The 16,114-nt window shown below is 41.2% G+C and overlaps 1 protein-coding gene across 2 annotated transcripts; it reads left to right on the forward strand.

Annotated features, from left to right (window-relative positions):
• The first annotated feature begins 770 nt into the window (after positions 1–770).
• CMPK1 (cytidine/uridine monophosphate kinase 1) lies at positions 771–15,256 on the forward strand. 2 transcript variants are annotated; one of them, XM_059821843.1, is made up of 6 exons: positions 771–887; positions 9,454–9,600; positions 10,494–10,646; positions 12,176–12,252; positions 12,333–12,429; positions 12,906–15,256. In XM_059821843.1, exons 1-6 carry the CDS (start codon positions 813–815, stop codon positions 12,945–12,947), a joined length of 591 nt encoding a protein of 196 aa, XP_059677826.1. In that variant the 5' UTR covers positions 771–812; the 3' UTR covers positions 12,948–15,256. The 2 variants fall into 2 exon arrangements, with proteins under 2 accessions (XP_059677826.1, XP_059677827.1); XM_059821844.1 differs by lacking the exon at positions 9,454–9,600.
• The last annotated feature ends 858 nt before the right edge of the window (positions 15,257–16,114 follow it).

Genomic DNA, 16,114 nt, shown 5'->3' on the forward strand with positions numbered 1-16,114 from the left:
CGCAGGGGATTTAAAAACACCAGCGGGCTAATAAACGGTCAGCGGGAGGGCGGGGAGCGCGCAGGCGCAGTGCGGTGCGGCGGGGTTGCCATGGCAGCGCGGGGCGCCTCCGCGTCCGGGCGCCCGCCATCGCCGGGCCGGGCCGGAAAGGACCGTGGCGGCTGAGGTGGGTTTCAAAATAAACCGACACAACCGTCCCGCCTGCCCGGTCCTGCTGGAGCGTCGCTCCGGCCTTGGCTTATCCTAGCCGGGTGTCCCGGGGCGTGAGCCACCCACAGCGCCCGCGGCTCCGTTAGGGCCTGCAGGGCTCGGTGGCTGGTAGGGGTGCGGCATGTCCCTCACTGAGGTGTCCCCCGCAGCAGCGCTACAGCTCAGCCGCTTCGCCCCGATCCCAGCGGTCACACGCTGCTCAGGGCGAGTGTTCACCGGAGGACGGACGGTGCATTGCACGTCGCGCACCGGGGCGGGAGGAGAGCGCATTGCAGGCTGCACAGCGGCGGGCGGGACGGCGGACCGGAGGGCAGCCGCATTGCGCGGTGCGCGCCGGATAGGAGAGCCGCAGCTCCGGGCCCTGCGCGCACGTGCCCGCCCCGCCCCGCCCCTCCCGGTCGGCGCGCGCCGCCGGGGACCCGGAAGCACTTTCCCTCGGCGGGGACAGCTCAGCAGCGGGTGCGCGGCGGTGGCTCTGCCTCAGCCCCATCCCCAGCCCTGGCCTCGGTGACCGCCGCTCTCCGCCCGCTCCACGGCCGCCCCCTGGCCGCCGTCTCGCCGCCGCTGTCCTGCTGCTGCTTCGCCGCCGCCTCCTTCTCCTCATGAAGCCCGTCGTCGTCTTCGTCCTCGGCGGGCCCGGGGCGGGCAAGGGGACGCAGTGCGCTCGCATCGTGGAGGTGAGGGCAGTGGACCCGCTGCTGGGGGGGGCGGTGGTACGGGGCGTCCCGGCGTGCCGCGGGGCTCCGGCTGCAGGGGGGCGCCGCGGGGCACGCTGGGAGTCATAGGCCCCCCCCTCCCCGGTGGGGTCCGTGCTTCTCCTTGGGGTGCTCGCTCGGGGGAGCATGTCCCCCTTCGCCCGCCGGCGGGCCCCGCATCTCCTCTGCGGTCTGGGCTCTTGTCTAGCCTCGATGTACCCTACGCCCCTTGGAAGCGATAAAATAAAAATAACTGACCCACAGCTCCGCATTAGCCGGTGAAGTGGTGGGGGCAGCCCCCACGCCAGCCCCTCCGCTCCCCTTCCAGCCCTTCTCAGGCGGCCTAGCCAGGGTCCGGCCTTTTTCCTTATGCCTTTTCTTCCCTCAGCCCCCCAGGATCCTACTCCACCGGTGGTTCTGCCTGTGCTGGCACCCACCCTGGGCGGTGGGACACCCGCCTGGGGCTTGGAGGCCGCCCTAGCGCGGCGTTAAGGGCAGCGGTTCAGGCGGAGGGGCAGGACGGAGGCCCTGGAGAAGTTCCTGGGTGGTGGTGTGTTGTCAGGCCGGTCTTGCAGCCTGGCCTGCGTGGGTGGCTCTGTACACATCTGCGTGGCCACGTAGGTGACTGCGTGGCTGCCACCTGCGCACTTCAGGCTGCTGGTTTTGTGGCCAGGGAGTGGAGGTGAGGTGGTTTACAGTGGTTGGGAATATGTTGACTTCAAATGTGTGGGACCAAGGTCTATATCTTCTCAAGCCTATCCCATAAATGTAAGAGGTGGTACAGTAGATATTGCAGAGTGTTACCTTGCTGACCCAGTGCCATCTCTATAAGTTGTGAAAGTAAAATGTTAAAAATAGAACTAAAATTTTGTTCTATGACAGAATACGATAGAGGTGAAAGGATGTCCTGGCCCCATAGATAGTTAATCTTCTTGTCTCTTTTCAAAGAGCCTAAAACTGACAGTCTAGGTTGAGAAAACTTTTTGCTAGATTTTTCACATTTTTGGGTTTCCAAATACATTTTTACAGCCATTTGAGGTAGAACAAGTATCTAGGAAAGAACGGTGAATGCTACATGATGTAGTACTGTCCTTTTAAAAACAAAAAAACCCAGGGATAATTGCATTGTATTCAGGTAGATAATTACAGAAGTAGGTAAGGCTGAATGCTTCCAAACGTGTGTACGTTGGATTTGAAACAGCTTTTTCTTTCTTTTTTTTTTTTTCCGAGCAGTTGTATGTATTTTTTACATTGAAAGCCATGTAGGTTCAAAGTTTGTCCATACCCACACTGAAAGAAATGACTAAGAACTGTAGCAATGTCCATGTTTCTGAAACTATTGGTGGAAAAAAAAACCCGCAACTCCTGGCACAGGCATGTTTTGCGAGTTGCCTATTCTGGTGATGCCCTGGCAGTGCTGTTACAGTTTATCCATGCTGCCATTATATCCCAGTCCTCAGTGTTGTATAATGAAGTTATGCAAATTTGGTCCAGACTGAAAAATGCCGTTATGACTTTAGTTCTGAAGGATTTGAACCTCAAATTACAGACTCTCATTCAAACCAGCTTATTCATTAAATTAAATTGTGGGATGAAAGGTTCATAGTGCTCATAAAGCCTTTCTGGTAAGGTCAAATTCTGCCCCTGGCACATAGCAAACAAATGAGCTTAAACTGTAGGGGAATCTTGTAGGCTGTCATTAACGGTTTTCACCAAACCATTAATGTAGCCTCAGGGCTGAAGTACCTTGTGTGGCTGCTGGCCTGTGTTTAAAAGTATAAATGCCTTTGGTTTGATAGGCTAATATAATTGGATAGAGACCACTTTATTAGGAGGAGTTCAAATTGCTACTCAAGTTGTATTTGCAGCTAAAAATGAAAGAAGAAAGTTAACTTTGCTTGTACTATATTTATTTTCTTTTCTAAGCCTGGAAAGGGAAGTCCAAATACTAATAAATATAAATTTGCTTTAATTGTGCTAATCCTGTTGACTGCATGGAAAGAAGTTACTTGAAGTCAGTGGGCTGACAGTAGAAAGCACTCGGACCCGCTCACTGTAGTGGACGGCCTTCCTGCTCGCTCGGACACTTCTGCAGGAGCTGCTGGCTAAACTTTGAGGGAGAGAGGGTCTGAGGTAGTTGAAGGGAGAGTTGGACTGATGCACGCCTGCTGGAAAATTTCAGTAAAAGGGGACATGAACAGGGAAGTGCAGATGAAACACAGCAGAGGTACTGGAGAGCAGCGCCTTTCTTAAGCACACATCCTTGGCCTGGCCCCTGGCAGACGCCCAGAGAGCCCTGGTACAGGCTGTTGAATAGCCTGTATGCAGTCAATGCTGCCTTTAGGTTGAAGGTGTATTTTTGTTCAGATTTTAAACCCTGCTGGCAGCTTGCCACAGAGGAAAAGGGCTGTAGCTGAGTAATAATAAACCTCATTCATTCTTGTTGTAAATGGACTGAATAATATTAGTTTACGTGTGGAATGAATCTGACCCAGTATCTTGCTGTAAATCTGAAGTTTGTGCTGAACAGAAAGTCAGTATGAGCTATAAATATTTCTCAGTTGCTATTCATGCTAGAGATTTGGGACAGAGCACATCACATTTGGAAGAAGTCTCACTTTGCTGAGGTGAGATCTTGTATGATTTTAGCATTAGATGATTTTTCTTAACAAACCAAGGGTAGCTGTGTTTTGTAGAGTAAAGGGGGTATTACGTACTACCTGGGAACGATTTCTCAAAGAAGTGTTGCAATTGTTTTGCTGACTATGCTTTACATTCCCAGAAAAGGGAGGTGGCTATCACATGTTGTAGGTGAAATATGTATTTGTTAAGTACTAGCCTAAATCATAACTGCTCAATATGTGTGTGCTGGAGTCCCCCATTCTGGAGAAGGCATGTATTCATGCCAAATTTGGACCAAAATGGAGAAATTATTTGAGGGAAGAAGATGCAGTAACAAGCGGAAATGGGTATTGACACAGTGTACGAAAGGGAACAGCAGGTAAGCGATTAGGTTTCTTTATCTTCACAGATAAGGTTGGAGGAAACAGCTGAACCAGGCTGGTTTTCTCCGATATGGAGGGAAGACTCGTGTACGTTCCACGAACTCACAGAATTGTCACTGAAATGTAAAAGTGGCAGAACTGCTGCTCTGGACCAGTTCCTCCTATTTAGGAAGGGATGAAGCAGAATTCCCTCTTAAGTTCTTATCCTCTCCCTTCCAGCTCTGCAGATTAACCCCTGAAACCTTCCACAGCTCTGTTAGGTGGAGCTTGCCATCATCTGGGACTGTTGTGTAGCTGTCGTATGAGGCAGAATATTTGAAGCAGGTAGTTGAATGATGTCATTTGGATGCAGGTTCTTGCAATAACCTTCATGCTTTCCACAGTGTTTGTATCTCTGTGACTGTGAGATTGTTATGTGTGCGTAGGACGAAATGAATGTGTTTTATTGCTGACTTCTGAACTTTGCTTATAAAATGGTTATGGTAAAGTCAAGGAAGAAAATGCGTTCTTAAAATCTGCACAAAATATGCTTTCATGTACTTAAATTTTAAATCCTTACAACCATTGCCTGAAATGCAAAGCTTTTTGGTTGGTGGGAAGAAGAATTATAACTAAATAATTTGTCTTTATTCCAAGCAAGATTAGAGTTGTATTTTGTTTGTTTGTTTTGGCAAGGTGATTCTGTAGGGATTTGGGCTATGCAAGACATCCCTCTCTGTGTACCTAAGATATAATTCACCTCCACCACAACCCTATCCTGTATGTTTGTGGTTAAGTCTAAAATTAATTCCACAAGGTGGGATGCTGAGCCTTCTCCTTTTATAAGAGCACAAGTTAATATCCAAATGGAAAAAGCTGTTAAGTTGCTTTGGGATATATGATAAAGAGATTTCCTAGGGTGAAGAAAACAATGCAATGAACTCATTGTATCAGAAACACTCCTCTGAAAGTAGCAGTGGATTTAAGTTTTGCTGTCATGTGTTAATTGTCTTCTGGAAGTCCTCCGACTTCCAGTCTGCGTTAACTTCCTTGAAATAAAAACGTTTTTAAAGTTGTTTGCTTTAAACTCAACTTCTGAAATCTCTTTCAAGAGTGCCAAGTATTAGTATTCTACTTAGCCTTAAGTTCTCATAGTTGTTTTTTTGAATATAAGTTTATATTTCTGAACTTTGGAGCTTTTTTTAAAACATGGTGAGTGATTGTTTAAATCTACCCCCTGAAGATTCATCCCTTTATGCTTCCATTTTGCAGAACACTGGGCATTGAATTTTGGACTTTCCCAAACATACTGGGTGCCTTTTATTGAGCTCAGCGTTCCTGAAGCACTGGGGTGCTCTGTTTGCCTGCCCCTTCCCTGGGGGCACTGTCAGTGGGATCTCATTTGTGTGTTTTGTTTTGTTAATGTGGTTTTTTTGTTTGTTTTTCCTCCCCCAGAGGCAAGAACATATTTCAAAGTAAGAAAATGTCGTCTTTTTTTTTTTCCATTGGAATAAGCAGACAGAAGGTCTATTACTGCATTATAGTTTATACCCCAAAGTTTTAATTCCGTGTACTAATTGCTAATAGGACAGACAAAAAGCTTTTTAGGTTAAAAAAAATAAATACGAAGGCTGCACGCTTTACAGGGTTCTGGTTTTTTTTTTTTAACTATTTCTTGAATGGTGTACAGAGCAAATTTCAGTTGTTTATTAAGGTTGCCCAAGATAGGACAGGTCAGAACTAGGGCAATAAAAGTTTGTATTTTATTTGTTTAGATCTTGAGGCCTGTGACTTTCATTTTCAGAGTAACAATGATAAGCCAAGATAGGAGTCAAGGTCAAAGTAGTAATTTGTGTTTCTCTTGCTTTATCTTGGCTTCTGCTCACTTAAGGAAGTCTCAAGCTGTGTGTTTAGTGGAGAGATGTGTTGCTGGACCACACAAGGCTGAATCAGAAATAAACCTTCTGCCCCTCAAAAGCTGGCTGTGTAAGGAGTCCCAGCAGCAGCTGCTGCACACCGCTGCTCCTTTCTTGCTGCTTTGAGAAGATTGCTAGGGCAGACTCCACCTTATTGAAGTGTGACACAGATATGACTCATGTATTTCCAGTTGTATTCATCTATTTATTGTATTTACTGAAAACAAAGCATGTTCTGTCTGGAGAGTGTAAATTGCAAATCCTGGCTGACAGAAGGCCGCCAAAAGTGGCTATAGGACAGGGGAGAGAAGGGCATCCCAGGGAGACTGCAGTCTCGGGTTGTAATTCGGAGATGTGGAGCATGCAGCTTGCATGTCCCAGTTTGTCCTGCTGAATGGGGACTGATTTACCAGGCCACTGTGAGACAAACAAGCGAGCAATGTTTTGCTCTGCTTTATGCAGTACTGCTAAGTGCTGTTCTGAGTAACACCTCTATGGTGGGACTGATGGAAACTTGAGCTGGCCTTTCCATGTCACTGTGATTTCTTTTTTTGTGAAAGCAAAGGAGGACGATGTCTACAGTGGTGCTGAAGACAGCTGATTTTTATCTTTTTCATTCACAGTTAGTTTTTGTAAGAGATTTGGATTATGGGTCTCCAAATATAAAAATAGTTCTAAAAATAATGAGAACTTGTGTAATAGCAACTTACTGATTTAATCTTTTTTCTTCTTACAGAACAGCACACCAGTCCGCTAGCATAGCAAAAAACATTATCTCTGAAATAAGTTTCAGAATAGTTAATTCTATATTTTGTTTTTTCTTCTCTGTAATCTAAAAATCTGTCTGGATTTTAGGTGCTTGGCATCCAAGTATTTGGAAAATTAGTTTCTATTTCAAGTCTTCCTTCCAGTCTGATGTTATGAATCCAGCATCTATGCATCCTTCAAGAACTGGAGAAACTGCTTTTTCATTGTTTGGCAGCCACAGTCCTGCTCCGTTTCTGATTTTGGAGGAGAGGAATTAGGCAGTAGGTGCAACAAGTCACATTCTGGGGATTGCATCAAGATGTAATTGGCACTGCTGGGAAGTCGTGCTGGCACAATGCAAACCTTGGCAAGACACGGGAGTGTTTTGCCCTGGTTTTTGTGCAGTTACATCACAGTTTCTTTTGCGAGCTCTTGGGGATGTGACAATTTTCTCCAATTCAGGCTGCTTGCTGAGGGTTTATCTCGCCTAAGATGAAAGAAAACTTTGTGCCCTGTACGCATTGATTAAAGCTGGCAAGAGTAGCGTGAGCTCCGCATCTCTGAAGCCTTCTGTGTACGGAGCAGCAGCCAAGCTTTTCTCTGTGCTTGTTTGCATTGTCTAAACCGACATGCTTTCTTTGGCTCTTGACTCAGTACAGTTAACAAATAGATGTTTTGCCCCTGAAGGAGAGGTTTGTTTTTCTTATTGCCTGGTTAATCCATTCTGAAGGTTACTCTAGAATACAATTTACTATTATCTAAAACAAGTCTATTTATACAACAGCACTTTAAAACACTTGTATCTTTTACTTTCCTGTTCAGCTGTTAAAAACTATTTTAGTTTGCTGTTGCAAAAGACAGAGAATTCCAAAAATTGTCTGACTCAGTTTCATTTTCATGCATGAAAAGGGAAATGCCAAGGAAAATTAAATGGTTTGGTAATCCTCTAAAACCGAAGGGATTATATTTTCCTCCTGTTTTCTCCTTTGTAAAAACTTGATGTTAAAACTATCATCATTCTTCAACTTTAGCAAGAAGAGCTACATGTTAATTTAGAGTTCAGCAGAGTAAGGTTTCTTGCTTATAAGGAAAGATCTATTCTGGTTTATGGCTTCTGTAGTTCATAGTTAATTTTTAGATTTGCAATTAAATAGGCATCTCCAAATGCAATGCACATCAAAGCGGGAGTACAGTGAGCTTATAGAGGATGTCTGTGGAGCTTTTTCTTCACAGTTACTTAGAGCAAAATCTTGCTTCCTTTTTTTTGCCAGCTGTGTAGAGTTGTGGAGATTTAGGTAATTATATCCCTTCTTAAATTATGACTATGGCAGAACTAACTTTCCACGCTTTTGTGGGTGAAATTGGAAAGCAACTGAAATGTTTTTAAAGTCACTTAGTGGGTTGTATAATATTTCTGTTGTACTTAGTCCAGTAGCCAAGTTTTTAAATCCCAAGTTCACAGCCTTAAAAAGTATGTAGTCACATTATTATGCTGCTCAGACACCATTTTTGAAATTTGCTTTGGGTGTTGCTGCAGCCAGGCTGATAACCCTGAAGTTTTTTGCTGCTGCTTTTTTTGTGTGTAAAAACTTCAGAATGCGTATGTATAGGTGTACTCTGTTTCGGATGCATAGCTAGCTTAGGTAATCACCAAGGAGATGTCTTTATTGCCTGTTTTTATGGACTCTATTTGGTCAAGAAGCATAGTACACTTGGTTAGTTTTCTTGTGGTGTTAAATGAGCTGAGAAAATGGCTGTTTTGTGCTCTGAAATTTCCTTTATAACAATGCATTTCTCTTTGGTAAGAGTGTATTTGTATGTTTGCACTAGGTGGCTATTTATAATGGTAAATGCCTGAGAAATTCAAGTGTAATAAATACTTTTCATTGGTATTTTGCATTAGCAACTTTTTTTAGATGTGGTTTGAGGTGAAAGAAAAGCGTAATGGTGTTTGCTGTTTTCCTGCATACTGGTATCAAAGTGATAAAGATTTGGATCTGATCTCTCTGCTCTCTTTCTGTTTACTGTACACGGTGTGACATAGGGTGGCACCAGTGTAGCTGATTACCTTCCATCTGCTACATCATCATTAGGAGAAGGCAGTAGTCTCCCCCAAGGGCTGCCCTCTGAGTTAGTCACGTTCATCCCAGGGAAGGAGGTAGCAGGGGCAGGCATGCAGGGCTGGGTTTGGAGGAGTGCATGTGTAGGACTTTGTGTAGCTGCAGTGTTAGATGCAGAGTTGTAAGTGATTTGACCAAGGTAGAGGAGGAAGTTGGTGCCAGAACCACAACGGGAATGTAAGGTTTTCTGACTTGTGCTGTGCTTAAAATGTTCCTCCAGCTCCAAAGGACCTGGAATCACTTCATGTGCTTTTCTTTAGGTAATTAGATAAAATTACAAACCTATTGCATAAGCATAGCAGGGAAAGACACTATCTCAACTTTTTCACTTTGTAAATCAAGACTTGACCCAGTAACTGATAACCACTTACAATTTTTAAGTAGTTGAACTGTTAGGATGGGGTATAGCTTGTATCTAATTTGGTGATTGTTAAACATATTGCACAGTGTAACATTTCAGGAAGTGCCTTGGGGACTTTGAGACGATCTCGTTTCCAAACATGACAAAATTACCTTTGAAAACATTACATGAATGCTGACCAGAGCCCTGTTGAGCATTTTACCCAAGAATCTCTCCTGCTGTGCTTTCTGTGCATGCAGAGTATGCTGTGTGTCAGATTACACACTGAAGATGGAATAGATCTGTCACTAGCAAGATGCTATTCCCTGTATTTTTCTGTTGTAATGCGAAGATAAATGTGATTGACAATGTTGACTGATGTTAACTTTGCACGTGTACTAATTCAGGGGAGTCTATGCCTGTTTGTTCTGCACATTTCAGAAATACGGCTACACGCACCTTTCTGCTGGTGACCTCCTTCGAGATGAACGAAAAAGGCCAGGCTCACAGTACGGAGAACTCATTGAGAACTACATTAAGGAGGGGGAAATTGTACCAGTTGAAATAACAATCAGCTTGCTGAAGAGGGTAAGGAAAGGGCCATTTCCTTGCTGCTTCACTCTTGCAGACTAAGCAACATAGCAATGGCCATATTCTGGAAGAACTGCCTTTCCTCCGGTGTGAGTAGTATGAAATGGCAGACACGTAGGTGAGCATCGCATAGTGGGCTTCTTTTAGCAATTACTTGTGTTTCTTTCTGGCTGGTTGGAGGGCAGTAGGTGATGGCCTCTGATACCTGGAGATCTGTGAGAATGAATTATTTTTATTTTATTTTAAATTTTTAGTAGCTCTAGGGAAATCAGTGAAACTCTGTATTTCTTATTTCCCATAACTAGCTTTTGCACTTCTTGGTCAGCTCAATCATATTTGACTGGAGGGTAGAGGCCTTAAAGGTATTAAGTTTCTGTAAGTTTTATCAGAATAAATAGCCAGGTGAAGGAGAAGAGCACCTGATAATGTTCCTGTGGAAGGAAAAGCTCCAGCCTTCATCCTTATTAGATGTCCAGGAAAACGAACACAGTATCTCCTTTAAGACCAAAAAGGCTTCTGTTGCTCATGGCACTAAATTTATTTGGAGTTTTTCCATTAGAATTAACTCTAGATCAGGGATGTTTTGGCATCTTATTGTGTAACAGCACTTTCCAGTATCTTGCAGAAAATCAACTTTAAAGCTGGGATTGTGTGTTATGAGATTTTGAGCTTTATGAAATAATGAATTCAGTTTGAAAGAAGGCTATGTTGGTGCATCAGTGAATTAATTAGCATGCATTGAAGGTGAAACAAAACTACGTTTTGTAAATCTGCAATAATCCTAAAATAAATGCTTCTCAACTTACCGTGTCAACATTTTGGGGGTAATTTAGTAAGTAGATAAATGGTTGTATGTGCAAGAGATCATGAATTGAATTCTCTTTTATCAGGCTATGGATCAAACAATGGCTGCCAATTCCCAGAAGAACAAGTTCTTGATTGATGGATTTCCCAGGAATGAAGATAATCTTCAAGGCTGGAATAAGACTATGGATGGAAAGGCGGATGTTTCTTTTGTTCTCTTTTTTGATTGTGACAATGAGGTAATGAAGTGTGTTATTCTGTAACTTCCTTTCTTGCTATATTGTGAGAATCATTCAAGAAGAACAATAAAACTCTGTCAGGTAGTGAATGGACTAGTGTAAGAGTAGAAGGAAAACTTGGTCTGTGAGTTTCAAGGATTTTTTGGCAACTTGTTTTTGCAGATGAAAAACTGAATCTTTCTGAAGTAGAAGGCAGTTAATTGCACTTGGTATAATCATGTGCAAATAAATTATATTGAAGAAGTACTTCAGGCATTCTTAAGGAAAATTTATAAAAACTTTAAATACATTATACAAAATTATTTGGTTAATTTTCAGAAAACATTACTCTGTTTACTCTTAGTAACTGCTGTTTAGTCCAAAATGAACTTGATAGTGATGTCTGCTCTAATTCTAAAGTGCTGGCAGCAGCAGTCTTTGTTTTCATAGTTATGAGCTGTGCTATAGGATAGCCAGTAATCAATGTTTTATTCAGCAAGTCATTAGATTACAAGAGCATTTTGACAGTGATACATTATATTCATTTAATGAGTGCCATGATATGCTGTCTTTTTAATATGTCAGTGCCCTTGAGGTATAAAAACTGATTTGAGAATCCCAGCACCTTAAGCTGACTTTCTTCCTTTACCCTTTTTCCCAATTTCCTGAGAAATTTTGCTACTTTTTTTTAATTTAATTGCAATTATTTTTTGATCTCAAAGAACAAGTGAGGGGTTATTTTTTTCTATTTAAAAACTTAAATAAGATTATTTTTTTTTCACTTGGTGGGGTGTTAATTTTGGAGTTCTAATTTTTTGACTAGATCCAAAAATAGACAGCAATGCCTACATGATCTAATGGATTTTTTTTTTTTACTATGGGTGTACTTTGTAGGAAAGCAACAATTTTAACCATTGTCCTCTTGCATGAGTAGGATAAATGGATTCATAAAGTGTACATATGTCAGTGTTGCTTACTTAACTTTTGAAACATAAACTTAGTTCATTGGGCAGCTTTTAACTATGGTTAATTCTTCAGTTTTTAGTTCGATTTTGATTTTTAAGTCTTCGTTACAGCAATGTCAAGTAAGAACATTTTAACTTACAGTAACTTAGTATGTAGCCTTACAAAATTCTTGGGAGAACATATAGTGACTTTCTTTCAGTGCAGGCAAGTATTAGTAGTCTAATCTGACATGCTGCTTTTCAGAAAGTCTGAACACATCCTTGAAAATCAGATAATTTTCTTCTTTAAATGTCTCAAGTTGAGGACCTGGTTGAACCACAGAGCTTGATGTTGCTTTTACTTCCACTGACCTCAATCCCATTTTAAAGACCCCCCATTTTAATAAACTGATGAAGAGTAAAGCTATCATCCTTTTTCTCTGGAAGAATGCAACTTCCCATGTGAATTCTGGTTACATCCACCAGGTCTGGATAGTATTTTGCGTGTCAGGCCTATTTAGATTTTCAGGATTTTTGGTTTGTTCCTGCCTTCAAGATAGCACCTTGTGTTCTTGGTTGCGATCATCCGTTTCATGTTTTTTGTAGATATGTATTGGCCGCTGTCTTGAAAGAGGCAAGAGCAGTGGTAGGAGTGATGATAATCGGGAGAGTCTGGAAAAGAGGTACTATCTTTAAAACTTTTCCGTTCCCTTCTGTTTATATTTTACTATGTAAGGCTTTTTTCCCCTGTGCTTTCTCCTAGAATTCATACATATCTACAGTCTACTAAGCCTATAATAGATTTGTATGAGAGAATGGGAAAAGTCAGAAAAGTGGATGCCTCTAAATCTGTTGATGAAGTAAGTATATAAGCCAAAAAAACATGGGGATGACAGTGGCAGGGTACATATTTTTGGCATTCTTCTGAGATATGTGTGTGTGGTTAGTGTGCTAATTAAGCACTGATGTCTATTACTGAGGAAGGTTGTGGAACTCTTGACTCTTGAAGAACTGATTAAGATGTGAATAACTTCAAGAACTCATTTAGTTCTGCTTGAACATGAGCTGGACTAAATGCATTTTCAGTGTTTCTGTGTTTAGCAGTGTCTTGTCTTTTTCACTTTCATCAGCTTTTGCTTTTCTGAAGTAGTATTGCTCTTCTGTCTCAGTTTCCCAGAATTGATGTCAATTTCACTGTTAAAGAATTACTGTGAATGTTCTAAGAAAAACCTATATATTTTTTAAAATACTGTCAATTATTGTGTGTGCTGGTTTAACTTGAAGTAACTGTTTGACTAACACTTCATAAAATTAATATTCTTCTCTCTCTTTTTAGGTTTTTGAAAAAGTTGAACAAATTTTTGACAAAGAAGGTTAATTCCCAGCTTGAAAGTTCATTTAAACTTGTGCTTGAATCTTGCTTGAATAGCTGCTACTGCAGTCCACTCTTCGAAATTGTTTTAAAAGATTTTTTTTATTGTTTTTCACATATCTAATGATGATTGGAAAAGCAGTTAATTACAAATAGATCTGTTTTTTAAATAGGAAATAATTTCTTGTGGCTATAGTATACAAATTTCAGGGTTCTTCATTAGTACAAGTTCAGTTACTCACACGGCGAAACTACAGTTAAAACATCTCTCTGAAGAGACTATTTATTCCGTCACAGTTCTGTACCTACCATGGCCAGCCCTTCTTATTCCTTATTGCCATATACCTATTTTATTTTTTTTAAGGATCAACTAAACATCAGCATTAAGCAATGAGGGACCCGTGTGCCCTTGTTTGGTTTTCGGATGCTTGGACCAAATTAGCAGATGTTTTTTCAGAGTATAATTTTGTCACGAAGTTCCCTGTTATCCGCAAACCTGAATTCTGTAAGTCAAGCTACAGTTAGTAGGAGAATCTGTTTTAGCAGTTCTCACAAAACTATTTAATATGCCATTCAGTAATAGGCATACAAAGTACTTTATGGAAAGTGGTGCTTTCTTATGACTCTGGATGTAAACTGCCTTGTAAGTTCTTGAGTACCTGGATGACATGGCCCTGGGCTTTACCTTGTCTTCATTTGCAAAAGGTTAAGAATATAATTTCAAAGTCAGGTCAGTATTTCCATACTCATTTATTTTAAATGATAGTTATATTCTTAATTACAGCATGGTCTTCACAAGATGGCAAAACTCTTAAATAGTGTACAATAAGCAAAATCATCTAACAGTTCTGTCTTTTGTAACAAGTGGAAGGGATTTTCTGTATTACTATTGAAATACTGTGTTATTGAATGCTTTAAGGTTTGTTACCTGGGGAAATATTTTTATGGTTAAACTAGTGAATTTGTTTCCCTAAAATTGTATAATTTTAATAGCTGTTTGTTTGAAAATATTGTAAATTATTGCACTTTTGTTATGATGTGGTCAGCTGAGGGGAAGATACCTGCAGAAAAAAGTTCCATTCCCTTAAACAAATTGAGTCCTGCTTCATCACGTTCTCTTGTATTAGCCCAGTACAGTCAGCAGCGATAGTTGGGATAAGCAGATAACTAGTTGAAACAAACTGGTTTAAATGTTTGCACAGATGTGGTGTAATTCTGCCTTTTGTTTAAAGTAACCTTTTCTCTCCCCTCTATAGTATGCATATGTCTGTGGGGGCCCAACCATGCATTCCTTGCATGCCCTAAGCTTTCACTGAACAAGGCTCCAGAAGGCTCGAAAATGAGTGTTTTAACTAATTTTGGTGATAGAGTGGTTCTTCCTACATTAACTGACACTGTAATTGGTTTGTGATATGCTAATAGATGTTGCAAATTACAGGGAATTGCAATTTGGAAATCTTGGGGTTCAGCTTTTCTTTAGTGATGACTTTCGCTATTTAGGAAAAGCTTTAAATTAAGCCTAGCTTCTAATTAGAATCAGACGTGTTGGTCCTCATCCTGCAATCCGATCTGTGCAGGCAGATTCGTATTTGCATGAATTCTCATCTCGCTGAGGTTCTTGAGGCTGCTGCACTGGGGAAGAGATGGGTACAGAAAAAAAGGGTAGATAAACTACAGTGTCTTTTCCAGCATGGCAGGAGTTCAAACAACGGAGTGAGCACAAATAGCTGTTTACTACTGCAGAATATATGGACCATGACTACTTTTGTGAGTGTGGGAGGCTAATGCTTTCGCTTTATGAATTTCCCCTTAAAAAAAAAATCATGGAATTTAATTCTTATTGTATAAGTATGCTGACGTAGGATAGGATCCAGTGAGACTGCATGTTTTGATACGAAGGTTAGAATCAGGATTTTTCCAAAAAGACTTCAAACAGGATTCTTTAATTCAAGAGATTTAATTATCTTTTGTTTCGAAGTTACTGGTTTTTACAAGTTCTGTTCAGAATAGAGTATCTGTTTTCTCTCATCGTATACTTTTCTGTGTATTTAAGTGCTGAAACAAAGAAAAAACCCTTTGGAGCAAGTTTTTAGAAAAAAACCAATGTTTTGGCAATATTGAATTTGGAGTGGATTGTAATGTGTCTGTGCAAAGACTAGATTTTTTTTTTGTCATTTTATTTATTGAAGATGCCATTAAATGTGTTACCAATCCTTTCAAGTTGGACTTATGATTGAAATAAAGATTAAAGGCAATATGCCAATGTGTTGTGTCCATTTAGCAGCAAAACTGTGCAAAGAATTTGAGGACATCCAATAAACTTTGTTCTGTGGCTTGATATGAGTGCTTGGCTTACAGTTATCTGTCACAAGGGATATTTTTCATATCTATCTATATGAAGTGTGTAATTATTAGTGTTCGATATCTTGCGCAGCCGCATACACACAGGTATGTGTATAAGGGTTCAGTTTTCACCATCAAAACTGAAGTCCTGAAGACCCTGTTAGGTACAGGATAAGATCAGGTAAACGTCAGTGGAATTGGTACCTTTTCTTGATTATGTAGGTTTATCAAATTATTTGTATAGTTGTGCAGTGGTAATTCATTTGGCACATCTGTGAAAGAAAGGGGACTTGAAGTAGACTGGGAAACACAAATCTATTGCGCAGCTGCTCTTAGAGATGATTTTTGTCTTGATTTCTCATGCTTCCTCGCTCAATCACCAGCTGATTTCCTGAATGCCATTCTGCTGCTTTGCGGCATGTGCCTACGTGCTGTACTCGAGACTGTGTTCTTAAAGGAGATTAGCACAGTGTAATATTCCTTATAAAAGAAACTGGAGGTTACCAGGCTTATTTTAAAATAAGTCTTCACATTTTGTGTAAAGGCTTGTCACAAAATGGGTGGTTTATTCACAGGTAGGTTTCCAGTAAACAGCATGTTGAACTTGAAACCTTTAGTCTGGAAAGATTTGCCGAGCTGGCCTGAAAGGGATGAGGAAAGCAGGGGATTTTTAGCAGTGGTAGGTATCTTTCTGCTGGTAAAACTACATAGACCAAACTGTTTTGCTGAAACCTCACTTGAGGTTGTAAGGACTGACTGACGGGCAAGGCTCTGGTAGCTTGCCCCAAAGCAAGCTTCCCACTCCCACACGTGGGAGACTTGAACAGAAA

Source organism: Gavia stellata, chromosome 10, assembly GCF_030936135.1.
Source record: "Gavia stellata isolate bGavSte3 chromosome 10, bGavSte3.hap2, whole genome shotgun sequence".
Classification (NCBI taxonomy): Eukaryota; Metazoa; Chordata; class Aves; order Gaviiformes; family Gaviidae; genus Gavia; species Gavia stellata.